The sequence below is a fragment of the Strix aluco genome, chromosome 2 (assembly GCF_031877795.1).
Source record: "Strix aluco isolate bStrAlu1 chromosome 2, bStrAlu1.hap1, whole genome shotgun sequence".
NCBI classification, from domain to species: Eukaryota; Metazoa; Chordata; class Aves; order Strigiformes; family Strigidae; genus Strix; species Strix aluco.
The window spans coordinates 19568815-19585818 of record NC_133932.1 but is presented as its reverse complement, the minus strand read 5'-3'; the positions used below and the strand labels follow the sequence as shown (position 1 = coordinate 19585818).

The 17004-nt window shown below is 42.9% G+C and overlaps 1 protein-coding gene across 2 annotated transcripts in view; it reads left to right on the top strand.

Annotated features, from left to right (window-relative positions):
• Positions 1-17004, top strand: part of MPZL1 (myelin protein zero like 1) — a 40082-nt gene that overhangs the window by 16233 nt on the left and 6845 nt on the right. For both annotated transcript variants that reach the window (XM_074812553.1, XM_074812561.1), the window contains 4 exons: positions 331-491; positions 3716-3929; positions 8386-8518; positions 11794-11899. In XM_074812553.1, coding sequence (XP_074668654.1) covers positions 331-491; positions 3716-3929; positions 8386-8518; positions 11794-11899 — 614 coding nt within the window. The remainder of the gene's footprint in view (positions 1-330; positions 492-3715; positions 3930-8385; positions 8519-11793; positions 11900-17004) is intronic.

The window sequence follows — 17004 nt, the reverse complement described above, 5'->3', positions numbered from 1 at the left end:
ATTTACTACAGTGTCTGCTGGCAGCTGGTAAGAAAGAGTTTTAAGCTCATCCTTTGCACCATAGAGCTGACTTCCACAAGCTGTTGTAGAGGAAACATCTGTGGATGGGAAATGTCCTGTAATAGCTAATACAAGGAAAGAGAAGTGAACAGGGCTGCTCTATACTTGTTTGTTTTGCAGGTATAATGCAATGGCTGTGCACACACTTGATGTAGGAGTTGTTGATGTCTTCTCTTTTCCCCTTACAGGCAATGTGATATGAACTTCCTGATTCTCAAAACACCACTGATGCCTCTTGTTCTCCTTCTTCTCTTTACCTTTCCCACACAGTCCAAGTATCAGCAGTAGAGGTCAACACGCCAGAGGAGATATTTGTGGAGAATGGGACAGACGCAAAGCTTCCATGCACATTTACGTCTGTGGAAGTGATCAGCAGCGCAGCATCTGTTTCTTGGAGTTTTCAACCAGAGGGAGCTGCAACTCGTATCTCAGTAAGGAATGGCTGTAGGGGAACAAACCTGGGAGGGGAGGCTGTGATAAGTGTGTAGAAGTCTTCTAGTTGGTTTTGAGGAGCAAACAGATACGAATTGGAGCCTCCTTCTACGGGTCTTGTCCCCATCACTGTGATTTTAGGGGGTCTTTTTTAGAGTTGTTTAAAAGTATTGCCATATGCTGGATCCCTGCAAAGACTGGAGTGTGCAGTGGCTGTAAAATATACTAGTACTTGTTAGTCAGAGGAGAGGGGTATTGGTGTGGTAGCAGTATGTATGAAGTAGATGAGCATCTGGGAATCTTCTCCTAAGTTCTATATCCTCTTGCACTTGAAATGAGCTGCAGAGTTGTGCACTAAACGATAGCGGTCACAGAATTTGAATTACATGTTGCTTATTTTCTGCTTGTGTACTGTATAGCCTCTATTTGAAAGAATTTAAAATAAGATCAGTCTTCCTGGTTTCAGATCAGAATTGAATTGCTCCAATCAGTAAGCAGTTACATCTTCACATTTTAGTTATTTGATGAGTTAAAAAATCAGACTAGCAAGCAACTTAAGCTAATAATAATTGCCATCACTCATTTTCTGTATGTTGAGCCCAAGTGTGCTCAGTTCCTTCGGGTGTGAACCTTCAAAGAAGTGGCTTTGGTAGGTTGCTGGCTGTCGTCTTCCTCTGTTGCATAAGTTGTGTACATCCGAGTCTGAGCTCTCTCACACATCTGCTTCCCTCTTATTCCTTGCCCTGAGTGAGAATTTAGAGAAAACACAAGAAGAGACTGGGCCAGCAGGGAAGATGTGGGGACAGCAGGTTGCTCAGCCTGTTAGTGTTTGCTTCCTTCCCTGTGCTGCAGACATGAGATCATTTAAACTCTAGGAGCCCTTCAAGGCTCAGAACAGAGTTGATCCAAAACAGTGTATGAGCATTTTGCTCAATGTATAGACTTCTGAAGAACCAGCTTCTAAACTCAGTGAAAAAATACTTAGTTTTGAAAAGGGAGCTCTTCTCTTTGGGAAGTGAAAGCAGTAGCTGGGCAAAAGCTTAAGGAAGTAGGGCATACTTCCTGCCAATGTTGAACAGGATGGATGAAATGAAGCTATCTGTTTGTATATATTCTGCTCCCCATAGAAATATCCACCATATATCCTGTTGTGCCCTTCCCTTTCTGCATCACTGTCCAAACCCCTTATTGTAGAAATACAACTTCAGGACATAACGTTTTTTTGGAAGTGAGGTCAACTTAGACATTCTACCTGGATGTAGTTATCAGCACAACTGAGAGAAAAGCAAATTATCTTTGAGCAGAAGTGACCCAGCATGATCTGATGTTAATTCTCTGTTTCTTTTGAGGGAACAGGGGGGTGGGAAGATTTTTTTTTTTTCTTTTATGAACCCAAGTCATGTCAATTAACATGGCTTGGTGGGTGTTAATTTGAAAGATCAGTCTCATGATCAGCTTATGTCTGAGCTAAGTCCATGCTTTTCCTGGAAAGGATAGTCCTGTGCCTCTTTAGAATCAGCACTGACAATCTTGTGGCCATGTGGTGAAGCAGACTTGACTGAAAGCTTCCCCTGCTTGTCCCCTTCCCCCTCCTCATGCCTGGTTATAGAGACTTCTCTGCATGAACAAAACATCTGAGGACAGCAGAATTTCACAATCAGCTTAAACCAGTCTAAACCCATCAGCTTCAGGTTTCGAAAGAAGTCTTGGCTTGTGTTTCAGGACATACTTTACATTGTGATCTCTCCTCCCCCAGGTGAGGACACCTAGAGAGCTGAGGAGTCTGCCTCTTGCCTTCTAGACTTCCAGTTGGATGACTCCCACCATGTACAGGGGTGTGGCAATGCAGTGCTTCTGTGCTAAAGGTTATAATCCAGCTGGAAATGCTGCAGACTGATGCAGATTTCCTCCGAAATGTTGACAGATGACTGTGCTAGCAGACTTCCTACCAGATGAGATAGTTTGTTGGATTTATGCAAGCCTGTAGATGACAAATAAGTGTCAGATTGACTGCAGCACAATAGATGGTCACGTGCACGTACCTGATCTGGATAAGATTTGTGCTGCCAAACGATCAGGCCTGATATTCAGAGTGCAGGTCTGATAGAAAGGACGTTGAAATGGCAAGCCTCAGATCAAGGGTAGGAACAGGAAAAGAAGTGGAAGATGACTTGAGCAGAAAGAAGACTGGCTTGTAGCCAGTCTGTTGTGTGGCAGAGAGACTGCTTTGGAAAGGAAGCTGGAATATTGTCTCAAATTTCTTTAACCATGCTTTGGAGACTGACCTGAAGAGAGTTCAGGTTGATTCTTGGTTGAGTTAAGTTTGTCTTGCTGTCTTTCAGAATGTGAAATTAAGAATTAATGTGCTCCTGCAATACAGTCTTGATCCATCTCTTAAGGTTATGGTCAGCGTTCAAACATCCCACGTGCTTGAAAGCAGAGTTGTCCTGTAGAAGTCTATGCACTTCTGCTGTAAATTCCAATTTTGGTCAGGTATAGCAAGGAAATATGCAGTTTCTCCTCAGACTGTACTGAGCAGGTTCATTCTTCAAGGATTTTTGGCCATATCTAAGGAGTGTAGGGCCAGTGTGCAACTTAGTCACCTAAAAATTGGGAAATGGTTATATTTAGTCACTGAAGATTTCTGCAAAACAGCTAGGTATGCTCTAAGTTGCTCATGGGATTTTTTTTTTTTGGCGGTGGAAGGAAGGAGGTTATTGCATGTTAATTTAGCTGTGCTGTAGTTGCAAGTAACACACAGTAAACCATGAGATAGGAAACCTGGTATCCTTTTCCTACTAGGATGCAGAAGGCTTCCTGTGCCTGAAAGACAGATGGCTGTGATCCAGAACTGTTCTATCCTTTAATTATTCCCAGGTTACTAGCCTTTTTCTCTTTCCCCCACCTCCTTGTCTGCAAAACCACATGTCCCCAAAACCAGGAGAAAACCCCCCAAACAATCCAACCACAAACCAAAACCAACAGAAAACTGAAACTTGCAGTCTGTTACGGCTTATACCGCAGTCATACTACCACAGCATGGTTATGTGATGAAGAGGCAACAAGCCAGACTTAAGTGGTGAGGCAGGGGGAAAATAAATCTCAAATACTAGCTGTGTATAATACAGTGGATTCTGGGAGAATGCTGTAATAGTGAGAGAAGCATGGTAGCTCTGTAATCTCTAATTGGATTGTTCTTATATCCTCTTTTCCTTGACTACAGTTTTTCTATTACTTTAACGGAAAGCCATACCCTGGAAAGGACATACCATTTAAAGACAGGATCACTTGGGCTGGAGATCTTAACAAGAAAGATGCTTCTATCAGTATATCAAACATGCAGTTCCGGGACAACGGCACTTACATTTGCGATGTCAAGAACCCACCTGACATTGTTGTCAAACCAGGAGAAATCCGAGTTAGAGTTGTGGAGAAAGGTATTCACCCTATATGATTTTTTTTTTTTTCCCTTCCTTTCTTTTTTTTTTTTCCCCCCGCTTCTGTGTCTATATCATTTTTCTTGGGGGTGGGGGAATAGCCTGGAGGGAGCAACTATCTTTTTAATTCTCTTCTTCCAGGTCCTAATAATAGAACTGATATTCTGTCAGCTGTTTAAAAAATTGAATGTCATACTCTTTTCCTCTGTACTCACTAATTCCTATGCTTTTAACAAGTATTAGCAAAAGCTGATGGAAGCCTTGCTGAAAACCCATCTTCTCATTTCAAAGTCCTATGAGTTTTTTTTCTGTATTATGCTGCATCAGGGATTACGATGACTTTTGAAATTTGGGGAGCAAGGAGAGAAAGTGGCAGGCTCTTCTTGGAATCCATCCAGTATATACATTGGAAAACAAACCTAGTAAAAGGGCCTGAGCACGTACTGACAGACAGTGAAGTGCTACTGTCTTCCGTGCGACGATGTTTGTCTTGAATGTGCGTTCAGTCTTTGTTACTTGGATGTTCTTACGGTGTTTATAGTGACCCTTATAAACTGCAAGGGCTGGCTTCTTGCGGTCATTTAAGGCTTCTGGTTAACATTTCGTAACAATGATGACAGTTCAAGAGCCCTTATATTCTGTATGTCAGTTTGGCTCTTATTTCCCTTGGCCATCCAAAACATTTGTTTGTTCTAGCTAAGCTGGAGGTCAGCCAAAGTGTGACTTCCTACAACGAAATGGTTTGTACAGTGATTTCCAAATTTATATTTAATAAGGGCAAGAATAAGCGTTGAATTAGCAAATGGCAGTGCTGATACAGCTATTCCATTAGATTTTAATATGTTAGGGAAGATACCTACATGTATACTCCAGTTAGAATGATGCTGCTGCTACAACTAGTGTGTACGCCTGCTCATGAGGTCATTCCATGTAGGCAAGGTCTATCTCTAACTCTTTTCTTCACAGAGGCGTTTGAGTTCCATGGGACCTCTGGAGGTCCCACCATTGTAGAACTTTCTGTTTCTTGGAAGTTTGAAGTCTCTATAAAATAGGGTCAGGTTTTTTTTCGTTTTTGTTACAATGTATTGATAGTCTCTATGAAGAAGCAGTAAAGCAACTGCTGGTTTGGCAAAGCCTTTTCAGATTTGAACCCAGGTTAAGCAAAGGAAGACTGACTTCAGTACACTAATTCAGCTGATATTTTTCAACAGACTTGCATGCCGGCTTCCCCATAGGTGGAGCATCTGGACAAGAGAATCTCACTGATTCCGAAGGGAGCCCTGATTTGGCAATACTTCTCATCATCAGAAAAGTGCTGCAACAGTTGTCTTCAAATTTTTAAGAAGACCTTGAAAACAGGCTTTCAAGCTGTAGCTGTAATGCTGTCTTGCATTCTGACTTTACATAAAAGTACTGCTCTTGTAATAGGTTGTAACTCATCCTGAGCTGAGCTGGAGAAATTTTTTCAATTGAAACAAGTACATGTTGAGTCTTGTGCATTTTTTTTAAAAATTATGTATACATTTAATGGTTCTGAATCATATGTCTAGTGTTGTAAACTCTTCAAAGCCACATAGATACTTTACACATTTAAATGATCTCATAGATGCTTGGTTAGCCTTAGATTTTTGGATTAAATATTTAATAAGTTCTGGGCTGGCTTAACTGTTTAAAATTGCCAAACCCAGCTAACTCAGCTGATTTTCACTGCAGTATCTACATAGCGCTTGCACAAACATTTCCATCAACTATGTTGGAAGAATCCGACTGGCAGGGATGAGAAGCAAGACTGTTCTTTTGCTAGTGCATCTGTATCTGGAAAGGAGTACTGTTCAAAGCCTAAATGACAGAAATTTGTAGGGAATTCCAAGTCCTTATATTAGGCTGCCCCTACTTGTAATAGCAAGCTACTTAACACTGTATTCGCGACATCTTGTGTTACCTGGAGGTAGTCCATCTTTGATATGAACTCTCATGGCAGGGGAAAAATTAAATTGTATGAAAATCTTTATACTTAGCAGCAATGGAAAACTTCAGTTTCCTGACTGTTTCATAAAATTTATGCTAACACTTTTAGCAAAAATGGAAATTGCTTTGAGTTATGGAGATATTTAGTGAAAATAATTCTTTGGAAGGCTGGATTTTTGGCTTGTGTCAAGGTATTAACTTAAACATTAGATTTCAGAGCTGGTATTTGGTTACTTAGCTGGGACTGCCTGTTACAATGAAGTTGGCTGCTTTGCAAGTACTTATGAGGAGTTCATGTAACTGTGAAATACTGAAAAATATAAGAAAAAGCATGGTGGGGAGACATTCTTCAGCTGAGCTATGTGGTCATAAAATTGTGTGAGCTTTCCTATAGTCTCTTGGACCATGTTCTGAGAGTCAATAAAGCTGGGCTCTACTTCCACCTGCAAACAGTTGCAATTTTTTATATGGTCTTAAAAACCTCTGTCAACAGAACATAAGTGCTGTCCTTTACTCAAATTCAACCAACCCAAAAACATCACCTGCGTCAAAATTGATGACAAAACTATCAAATTATCTACCCTCTTTCAGTTCAAAACCGTTACCGCTCGTCCTATCCCTACAATCCCTGACACCACCTTTCCTGTAGCCCCCTTTAAGTACTGGGAGGCTGCTGTAAGGTCTCCCTGGAGCCTTCTCTTCTCCAGGCTGAACAACCCCAACTCTCTCAGCCTGTCCTCACAGGGGAGGTGCTCCAGCCCCCTGATCATCTTCGTGGCCTCCTCTGGACCCACTCGAGTAGGTCCATGTCCTTCTTGTGTTGGGGTCCCCAGAGCTGGACACAGCACTGCAGGTGGGGTCTCCTGAGAGCAGAGTAGAGGGGGAGAATCCCCTCCCTTGCCCCGCTGGCCACACTTCTCTTGATGGTTGACTTTCTGGGCTGCGAGTGCATGTCATTGGCTCATAGTCAGTTTTCCATCCACTAGTATCCCCAAGTCCTTCTCAGGGCTGCTCTCAATCCACTCATTGCTCAGCCTGTATTTGTACTTGGGATTGCCTCGACCCATGTGCAGGACCTTGCACTTGGCTTTGTTGAACTTCATGAGGTTTTCATGGGCCCACCTCTCCAGCCTGTCCAGGTCCCTCTGGATGACATCCCTTCCCTCCAGCGTGTTGACCTGTACTGGGTCTGGCTGAGCCGGAATTGGTTTTCCCCTGTAGCAGCCCTCATGGTGCTGTGTTTTATGTTGGGAGCTGGCAGGGTGTTGATAGCACACTGGTGGTGTGGCTACTGCTGAGTAGTGCTTACACAGCACCAAGGCTCTTCCCAACATTTCCCCCCTGCAGTGGGACGGGGTGGGCAAGGTCTTGGGAGGGGACACAACCAGGACAGCTGACCCGAACTGACCAAAGGGATATTCCAGACCATATGACGTCTGCTCAGTATAAAGCTGGGAGAAAGGAGGAAGGGGGTGGGGTCACCCTTGGTCCTCCGAGGCAACGACTACGTGTATTGGAGCCCTGCTTCCTGAGAAGGGCCGACATCGCCTGTTCGTGGGAAGTAGAGAATAAATCTGTTTTCTTTTTGCTTCGCTTTGCTTACATTAAAACTGCTTTTGTTTTACCCACAAGGGTTGTTTTTTTTAACCTATCTTATTTTATTTCCCCTTTTTGCCCTGTTGAGAAAAAAAAAAGGGGGAAGGGGGGGAAGTGATAGAGTGACTTGGTGGGTACCTGGCATTTAGCCAAGGTCAAACCACCACACAACCGCACCACACAGCTTGGTGTCATTGACAAGCTTGCTGAGGGTGCACTCAGGCCTACTGTCTGTGTCACTGTCAAAGATGTTAGCGCTGGTCCCAGTACTGCCCCCTGAGGAACACCTAAAGCGTATTTCTAGCATCGTACAGTGATCCTGAGTTAAGAAGGGAAATAATGACTCTATAAAAATGCATAGATGTGTATTCTGAGACACCAGAATCATGTATGAACACTCTGAAGAGTGATCGTGGGTAGTAAGTAGGCTGTCTGCTGCATGCTACCCAGAGAACACCCAGCCTTCAGCGCTCTTAGTAGGTTAGCAGTGTACTATGTTCAAATCTGCTTTCAAGCATGCCTGCCTTTTCCTGTGACCTCGCTGGGAATTGCCAGATGAATGTAACTTTTTTTTTTCCCCATTGGATACACAATGAGGCAGGGTAGTCCTCATTGTCACTTGTGATCCCTGACACGTCAAAATTTTTGGTTCGATATAAACTGTCTTCTGAAGGACGGTGACATTAAGAACGCTCTTGGTGTGTGCTCTGTTCATATGTTATTCTGCTGGCTGCCTGCTACCACTACCTCTTAGGCTGCATGTTGTAATTCCTGGATGTTACATTAGTGCCTTCTGCTCTAAAGGAATCCAAGGTCAAGAGCATTTGTGGTTTGCACTTCTGTTGATCAGGGAATGCAGAAGAGTTGAATGTTTTCTCCCTTCTCTCCCCAGACAGCCTGCCTGCGTTCCCCATTGCCATGGTGGCAGGGATAGTCATCGGTACGGTTACAGGTCTCTCACCGCTCATCTCTATTGTCGTGTGTCTTGTCATCAGAAAGAACAACTCTAAAAAACGATACTCTGGGTAAGAGATCTCCCTCCTCACCTGTGGATGATGTGAGGAACAGCAGCAGGATCAGAGGGAGGGCTTAGAGGGGGGTAGGAGTTGTTTCAGCCAAGTGTTGGCAACCATGGCTAGAGATAGGGTATGGCCATGTGGAACACTGGTCATCTGCCTATAATGGTTATCTTTGTACTGTGCTTGAAAAGACCTACTGACCATGAGTTGCACCTGAAAAATCACTAAATGTTGGAGTTGATCCCCAGCCACAAGCATATATGCCCTAAGAACATTTAATACAAGATCCTCTAGCTCTGGTCTGTTCCCCTTCCCTCCAGCCCTGCTTCCCCCTGTGACCCCCAACCCCCAACGGAAAAGTGCCACACATGCACTTTTAAGGAATGCTCTGTGTTGAGGTTAAGACTGGATTTTTCAGTTACCAGTGTCTGGCTCCTGAGCCTGGAGTATACTTGCCAAAACCCCATTTGTCACCACACTTCAAAGAAAGGAAGAGTAGCCACTCTGCATCCATTCTCATTCACTGTCTGTTTTTTGTTAACTGTTACCATCCCTGCAAGGTTTTTTAGTGTTAGGAGGATAACTCCAAAGTGAAGCACAGATCTTTGAGTGGCATATGAAAAAGCAACAAGAACTAACAAAGGCAGACTTGAGTCCTGTGGTGATGGGGCTTGGTGCTGGTGGGGGAGGCGCTTCCTTTTCTCTCCTCTCTAATTAGCTGGTAATTGGTTTCTATAAGAATGAAAATTATGTATGTAGTCTTAGAAACAAACCCCAAACTTAAAACTTTCTTCTGTTCTTTCCCAAACAAATATTCCTGCTTCATGCAGGGTTGCCTGTGGGTTAAAAGAAAATAACTCCAAAAATAAATTTGTGGGGATTTCTAAATTAAACTTTGCCCTGTCCTTTTCCCAGTTGGAGAGTTTAGAGAAAGTGAGTTGGCTATTGCCCAAGGGTAAGGCTAAATATAGCAAAGGTGGCTGTGTGTGCTCAAAATTGTGTGGAAAGCCTGTTTTTTCCATTCTGCATGTGTCTTTCCCCTAAGAGCTGAAAAGAAGCCTGCAGCATCATGCACCAGCAGTGTGTGTGAGGTGGCCCGCTTGCCTTGCTTCCCAGTGACCTGCTCTCCAGTGTTTTCCTGCTGAAGGACACACACTGGTGCTGAGCCTGGAGCAGTAGTTGATGCACTGTAATTTCTAGTAGTAGATTTAACTACTCTTGAGAAAGTAATCTCTGAAGTTTAAATACTGCTTTCACTGACCATGCCAGCTCTGCATGACTTGTAAAGAGAAACTGAGTGTGCTGTGACTCCCTCCAAACTTACGGACTGTCTTCTACATGATGCTAACCCAGTGTGTGGTGGTGGTGGTGGTGGTGAGATGCACTTACTCTTAGATAACCATTCTGCCTTGAACTGAGGTGGGCTGGGGCACTGCGCGGCATCTGGAACCCCTGCATGGCCACAGTTTCCGTTCATGCTCTGACTTTGGTATTTTTTTATTTTTTTTTTCTTTCTGCCTTGGTGTGCTGGGATCGGATCCTGCTTACCTTCCTCTCCTTACAGAGATCCTGATATAGACGCCAGATTGGGAATGTAACAGGGCTGGGTCTTCTCTTCCAGTCCCACTAGACACCATGGTAACTAATCAAGTTGGTGGTTGCTGTTAATACCTGTGTGTATGTGTACACATTTCCTCTTCCTTTGCTGACTAACCAGCTAGCTCTCTGCTAACATAACTTCACTGTAATTTGTGCTGGAATCTGTTGGCAAAGGGATGATGCATTTCACTGGGTCCTTGGGTTTCATTGTCTCATGTCTTAACTGGGGTGGGATTGCTGCTTATCCCAGATGGTGTCCCTCCATCTCTTCCAACAGTCAACTTGCCACTGACTAAAGCACAGGAAATTCAGAGCCCTTTCTGTGTCAAAATAAAAGTAAATTCCCTGTAAGTGTTCCTCTGGCTCAGACAGCTTGGGTGTTTGAGAACTTGCAGTGATCTAAGTGCGTTAGTTGCTTAAACCTGAATTATGACTTTTAGATAGTGTGGATCTGAGGAATTTTGTGGATAAAGCAAACAATTCATCATTACATCATTTTGGCAGCAGGCTGCTTTGTCTATGAGACAGCAAAAGCCCCTTGCCGTGATGGCTGGGGGCAGTATTTTTTATTTTTTCCTTACTGCTGCGTGTATGAAGTCTTCTATGGTTAGACTTACCAAAGGATAAAAAGTGATTGCCCTGTGAGGAGGTGCTCTGTTTAATGTCACTGTACTTGCTTTGTACGCTTGTCTGTCTACAAAGATTGGAGGAAGAGGATGCCAGTGGTCAGAGTGTTGTGGTAGCAAAGGGAACTCCTGCGTCTGCTGTCAAGGAGATGGCTAGTTTTCTTTCCTGGGTGCTTGGGTACGAGGAGGTAGACCTAGCATTTAGAGACCCATTACTGCATTGCCCAGAAGCTGCTAACGTTAAGTTTAAGGGCACTTGCTCATATACTTACCTCTGTGGTATTCATTTCTCTGTCTATCACAGGTTTGTTTTCAGTCCTGCTTTAAGCAGATGGAAAGAAGCAAACAGAGAGTGAAAACCTTCTTTTAGGGGTGTTGGTTCTCACCACAAGACAGTTTTCTTGTTTGAAAAATGAGGTTTCCCTGATTAGACACTCAAGTAGCTATATCAGGGCACGTAGCTTACATGTCATGTGTGACTCTTAAAGTAATTGCTCCAGAGACTAGTGTCTGTTGTGAGTGGGCAGAATTCTTTGGGGATAGTAGCCTAACCAAAAGCAAGGGAACTAATGTGAAGTACCTTTCTGGTACGGAGAGCTGGTGGCTCTTGCAAGTGTTCATTCTAACTGTAGCACTGGTATAAGACTTGCCTCAGTGACTGGGACTATTAAGCTTATAGTTAGAAGATAATGGCTGTTTACCATTGTTGACTGTATCTAAAGCCTCAGTGAAGAAAACACATAGTTTTAGACAGGTTGGGTTGAACGGGAGTATCTAGGGAACAGGGGGTTTGGAGAAGCTGCTGTCCTATTTTAATAGTTGTTCCTTCATGTTGCTTACCAGTGACTCTGGGAGGAAGGATAGAGAAATGTCTGGGGAGAGATGGAGAATTAAATGTGTTTATTTCAGAAACCATTATGTTCGTTTTTGCTTTGGCATGATATGCCACATTCATCTTGCCATCACTCGTTTTTTGTTTGTTTTTGTTTTTTTGTGTTTTGTTTTTTTGTGCCTCTTGAACATTGTCGTGCAAACTCTGCTCTGCCACCTCGTCAGCTGCAGTACATCTGAGAGCTTGATGGCACCGGTTAAGCAGGCTCCGCAGAAGTCGCCCTCCGACACAGAGGGTCTGGTAAACAGCGTGCCCGCCAGATCACACCAGGTAAACTGCTTCCTGCTGCTTCCCAAAGCAGGATCCTCCCAGAGTGTGGGGGAGATGGTATGGAAAAGATAAAGGCAGGGTGGGACACATGAATTAGGTGCTGTCTGTTAAGGTGATGAAGGCTGGGGGGTAAAAGTCCCCAGAGGAACAGGGGATGGACAGTAAGCTGGGACTGGTGAACTTCCATAGAAGGCTTAGTGCAATTGAAAGAATAGCATCCTGACATTAGTTAAGATGGAGTTTTATGTCCTTTTTGTACTGATGTATAAAAAGAGATGGTTCCAATCTTGTGCATTAACATGCACAAGTGGTAGTGAAGTGCAAGGATGAGAGCCTGGCAAGGTTGAGGAGTGGGCAGTGGGTAGCTGTTTAATGTAGAGATAACATTATCTACTAGATGTGTAATCACCTCATAAAGCTGCCTAATCTGTTCTAGGATCAAAATGTGGAGGAATTTTACTTACTCTGTCATCACTGTGAAGGTGCATGCTGTGTGTCATGAGCCAGCACGTTGTCAACACTGACCAGTTTGATGATCAGTTTGAGGGTGACTCTTGCTGTTGAGAGCTCTCCTCTGCTGAGCCGCTCAACTTTTGTGGGCTTGGAATTGCCACGCTTTGTCTTGTGCTTGCTGCTGTTGGCAAAGTTCTGCTGACTTTGAAGGAAGAAGGTGGCTCTTATCCAGATTTAACATCCCAAGGGAAATTAGTCAGAGGGGAGAGAACATGAGTCATACAGGGATTCTACACAATGTATGATTGATTACCTGTTAACAGTGTACAGGATTTCGTTGATTTGTGTATTCCCAGCAATTTTCTTGTGGAGGTACCGATCCTGAGTGAGTTTAAGTTTGAAATGGACTTTTTCTTAATTAGCCACTTTTTAGCAAGTGGCTGCAGAGTACTGTGTGAGCTGGCAGGTTTCTAAATCGGAGTTAATACCTGCTTTCTTAATTTCTCCTGACAAAATAATGGAGATGTGTGTTAGTATGTTAACACTACAGGAGAAGAATACAGTGCTAACAGTGAGCTGGATAAAGTCTGTTTGGCTTCCAGTCTGGTTTTGAAATGCATCTTGTTCTTGGCAGGTGCAGTATTTTCAGAGTTTTAGCACATAGGCCCACAAAGCTACCTTCTGACTTCAGAGAACAGTTATTCTCTGAACATAAAGGCAATATACTCAAGTTAGAAGGTTTAAAATAGTTCAGATTTTGACTGGAGTGGGTCTAGGAGCAGCAGGGTCCCTATAATGCCTAGGTAAAGCTTGTCTTTTCTGCTTCATGGGAGGAGCTTCTAGAATGGATGAATGAGACAGGTGATTCCTGCCTCCACCCCCCCACCCCACCCCCCCCCCAAAAAAAGGAAAAAAAGAAAAAAAGCTTATGTCTGGGATGTGTGTTGCAGTGATTGTTGGAGTCAACTTCCCCAGGTCAAAAGACCAGGATGTTTTATCTAATTACGGTCATGGTATGAAGCAGTATATGCAAATGCCCTGAGAGCTACATGGAGAAAGAGTTTTGCTGTTCTGCACTTACGTCTTGAAAGCAAAAAACCTTATCTGGTCAGTAATGTTTTGGTGTGAAAACTTGCTGTGTCCTCACCCTTCTGTGTCCCCAGTGTTCTGGGTCTCAATGTACTGGAAGGAACATGTCGGAGTAAATCTGAACTTTGTAAAGATAACTCAGAATCAGTGTGCTTTTGCCCTTCTGTAGTCACTTCAGTCTGCTTATTCCTTGACAGAGTCCTCCAGGGTCTTCCCACAGAAAAGTTCCTAAAGGAAAGCCCAAAGTGTGAACATTCCTGACCTCAAAAGAAAGATATGGTAAATGGCTTTAGTTTAGTTCAGGTTTTTTAGGTTTTGCATCTCTTTTGTCAGGCAAAGGGAGCTTTGTCTGGATTTTCTTTTCTTGGCAAACATTTGTAGCAGCAAGTCGTTAAATGTTTGCCTCATCTTTACAGAACAGCAAGGAAACATACTTAGTTTTCTTTAACAAGATCCACAATAAAATCAGGGTAAATCGGATTTTGAATGGATGGTTTAAATCAGTGAGGAAACTAAATTTCAGTTGATTACACTTAAATTTTTAAATTCTAGCCATAGAGTTTTTTTTAAAAAAAGGTTGATATCAACATGCAAATTAACATATTTGAAATCGAGCATCACATATAAGTAAAACCTGATATTTCTTCATAATCAAGAAATCAGTTGTAGTATGTAAGCTTTTGAGCTGTTGTGTAGGTGAGATGCTGATATTCAGTTCCCAGAAGCTGTTGCAGTCTGCTTGCTGATTCAGGCACACTTTTGTGTCTTGGATTGCCTAGCAGTTTTAGACCAGTGGTTCACACAGTCAGTGCTGTGGTCAAACAGTAAAGGCCTGTGGACTTCCTTGTAGCCTTTTACTTGGTGGGATGTGTAGGAAGTGACTAAATGTTTCGTGCTTCACTGGTGGAAAAGAACTGTGAATACCAATACACAACCCCTGCCTCTGCAAGTTAAAAACAGTAATAGAGGTGTTCGCTCTCAAAGAGTGGCATTTAAATTAAATTTATTAGATGAAGTTTCTTCATTTTGTTATCAGTTTAGGAATCAGTGATGAAGTGTTTGTCCACATCACTTCTCAGCTGCCCTTGGGCCTGCACTTCCTTTGTGTTTTGGGTGCAAGTTTATCAAGTGTGGACCTTGCTTTTTGGAGTGCCTCAGAGTGCTGAAAGTATGCATATCTGATTCTGTGAATGGTCAGCTGGTTGAATCAACTCCAGTTGTTTTCACTGTGTCTTCCTTCTCAGCAGGTACGTTCTGTCCTGTCAAATTTGTATGTGGTGTTTCTTCTCCATGCAATCATTCCATAGTGACTCGTATTCTACCATGACTATTATTTGGATGAGTGAGAAAAGCATTTCCAGTGAAGGCAAGAACTATCTGTGATTCCCACATGGCTGTCCTTGTTTAGCTAGTAATCTGGGTTGCAGCAGGCAAACTGGAAGGCAGATGTATGTTGTCCCAAGATACGCTAACTCCGAGGTGACTGTCATTTGTCCTTGCTTTGCGAGTAGCTGAGTATTCATTTCTGGGCAGGCTGAAGGACCACTGATCTTAAAGTGTAACTTCCATAGAAGTGCATTTCTGATGTACAGAGCAGTATGGTATGGAGATCCTAAGCAGGTAGGTCTGTCAGTGTAGAAGTGGGGAGCACTAAAGCTACATTAATTTAGGTGCAGATCTCTAGCTGTGCTCTTTCTAGTTAAGACATACCTGAACAAGCTCTGTTCCAGGCTTTGAACTGGACCCCAGAGCTCTTCGAAGGTATAGTTCATGGTATCAGGAATCTTGATTTAAATTTCAGATAAATTTCCTGGAGCTGGAACCTGTGGTAGTTGCAACATCTTTCAGAATCTAAAAAATTTGAAAATACTGTAGACCACTGTTAGACCATGATGGTCTAACCTTGTTATTCCTTTTTCCTTACTGTAACTTGCAATTCATGACTCTGCTGACAAACCCTTAGCAAGGTATCGGTACACCTGCTACTCTTTTGCCTTCAGTTCTGAATGGAAAAATTGCAAGGCATAGAGAAATGCTGGGTTTTATATGGCAGTACTGGTCCGTCTTCTGGTTCTGAGGGGTCAGGATGAGCTTATTTGGGATTAGGTGAAAGTTCTGAATTGTTTTTTGAAGCTTTTACTTGTGGAAGAAGAGTCTTTACAGAGATTCAGATCACTGGAGGTATCAAATGCAGGAAAAAATTGCCCCTGGTGCTGATTATAATCAGCTAGAAAATCAGGTAGCAAATCAAATAGATGGAGCATTATAATAAATCCTTGGTCCTCCTTTTATTTGTCTTAGCTAATCTACCACTTCTTTAGGTGATAATGAACACATCAAAGACAATGATAGCTTGGTTTGGAGCAGGTGATGACACCCGTCAGTCTCTCCACCACCATCTAACATGCTGGTTGCAGCAGAATAGCTATATTTAACCTGGCATAAAATTAGAATACTGATAAGATAACCGGTCCGGAGTGAGCTCCCGTGGTAGAAAGTTGACCCATCAGAATTACTTGAACAAAACTTGAAATGTCATACTGAGTGCTTCATGCACTTGTAGATTTTTTCCTTTTTTATTTTTTTAACTGATTGGAAGTGCTCTTGAGCTGAATTTATCATACACTTGACCTATGACCTCATGCAGATGAGACTTCCAAAACTGCTTACAAATAAACCTTAGGGTCACTTTGCCTTGAAGTTTTTATAGACACTGTACTCTAATTGGAATTAGTAATGTAATCCTGATACAGTATTGGAGACCAGAACAATATGAGAGCCAACAGTGGAAAAAGAAAAAAAAAGTGGCTCTAAAGAGATTTGAAATTCAAAATTTTCTAAGACATCAGTGTCTTTTTTTTTTTTTTTTGAGCATTTTCTCAGTCTGTTGTTTACAGTCAGTGTTTTATATCTACTCGCAAGTTTTCATCCTTCTGTCCATCTTCTTCCTCTACTCTTTATCATTTGGGAAATACTTTACCTGGAAGGAAGAAAATTTGGATTTAAACAGCTTCTGAAAGAGAACAAGGTATTTATCAGGTGCGTGCTTTGCCATTGTGTTGGGGGGGGAAGCAGCTGTGCAGAAGTGTACCTGTGGTCCTTCAAGGACTTAATTTTCTGTACAGGAGGTCTCTTTTCATCTCTGGCCCCTAATTGCTTTGGAAGTTAGATGGAAGGGTTTCTGGGTCAGTTCCATAGAGGTGTTTTCTAATTTGGCAGGATACCAAAAGTACTGGGGAGAAGGGGGTAGGAGAAATGCCTGTGAAGGCTACTTCTTCCTGGGACATAAGGGAAACGGAAACAGAGTTAAATGGATGAAATAGTTTTGAAGCAAAAACTCTTAAAAAAGCTGCAACCAAACTAAAAGATGTCTCCTTGTAATTTCCTCCGTACACCCTCAAATAGGACAGTCCTGCACGGGTGGTGTGTGTGGGTGTGTGGTCTCTCCGCTGAGGTCACCGGGTAGGTGGTCGCAGCCTTCTGCTCGGTGCTTGTGTCAGTTGGGGCATGCAGAGCAGGAGCTGCAGGCCAGACCTTGCCATAAAGCTCCCACCTGTCTTGTT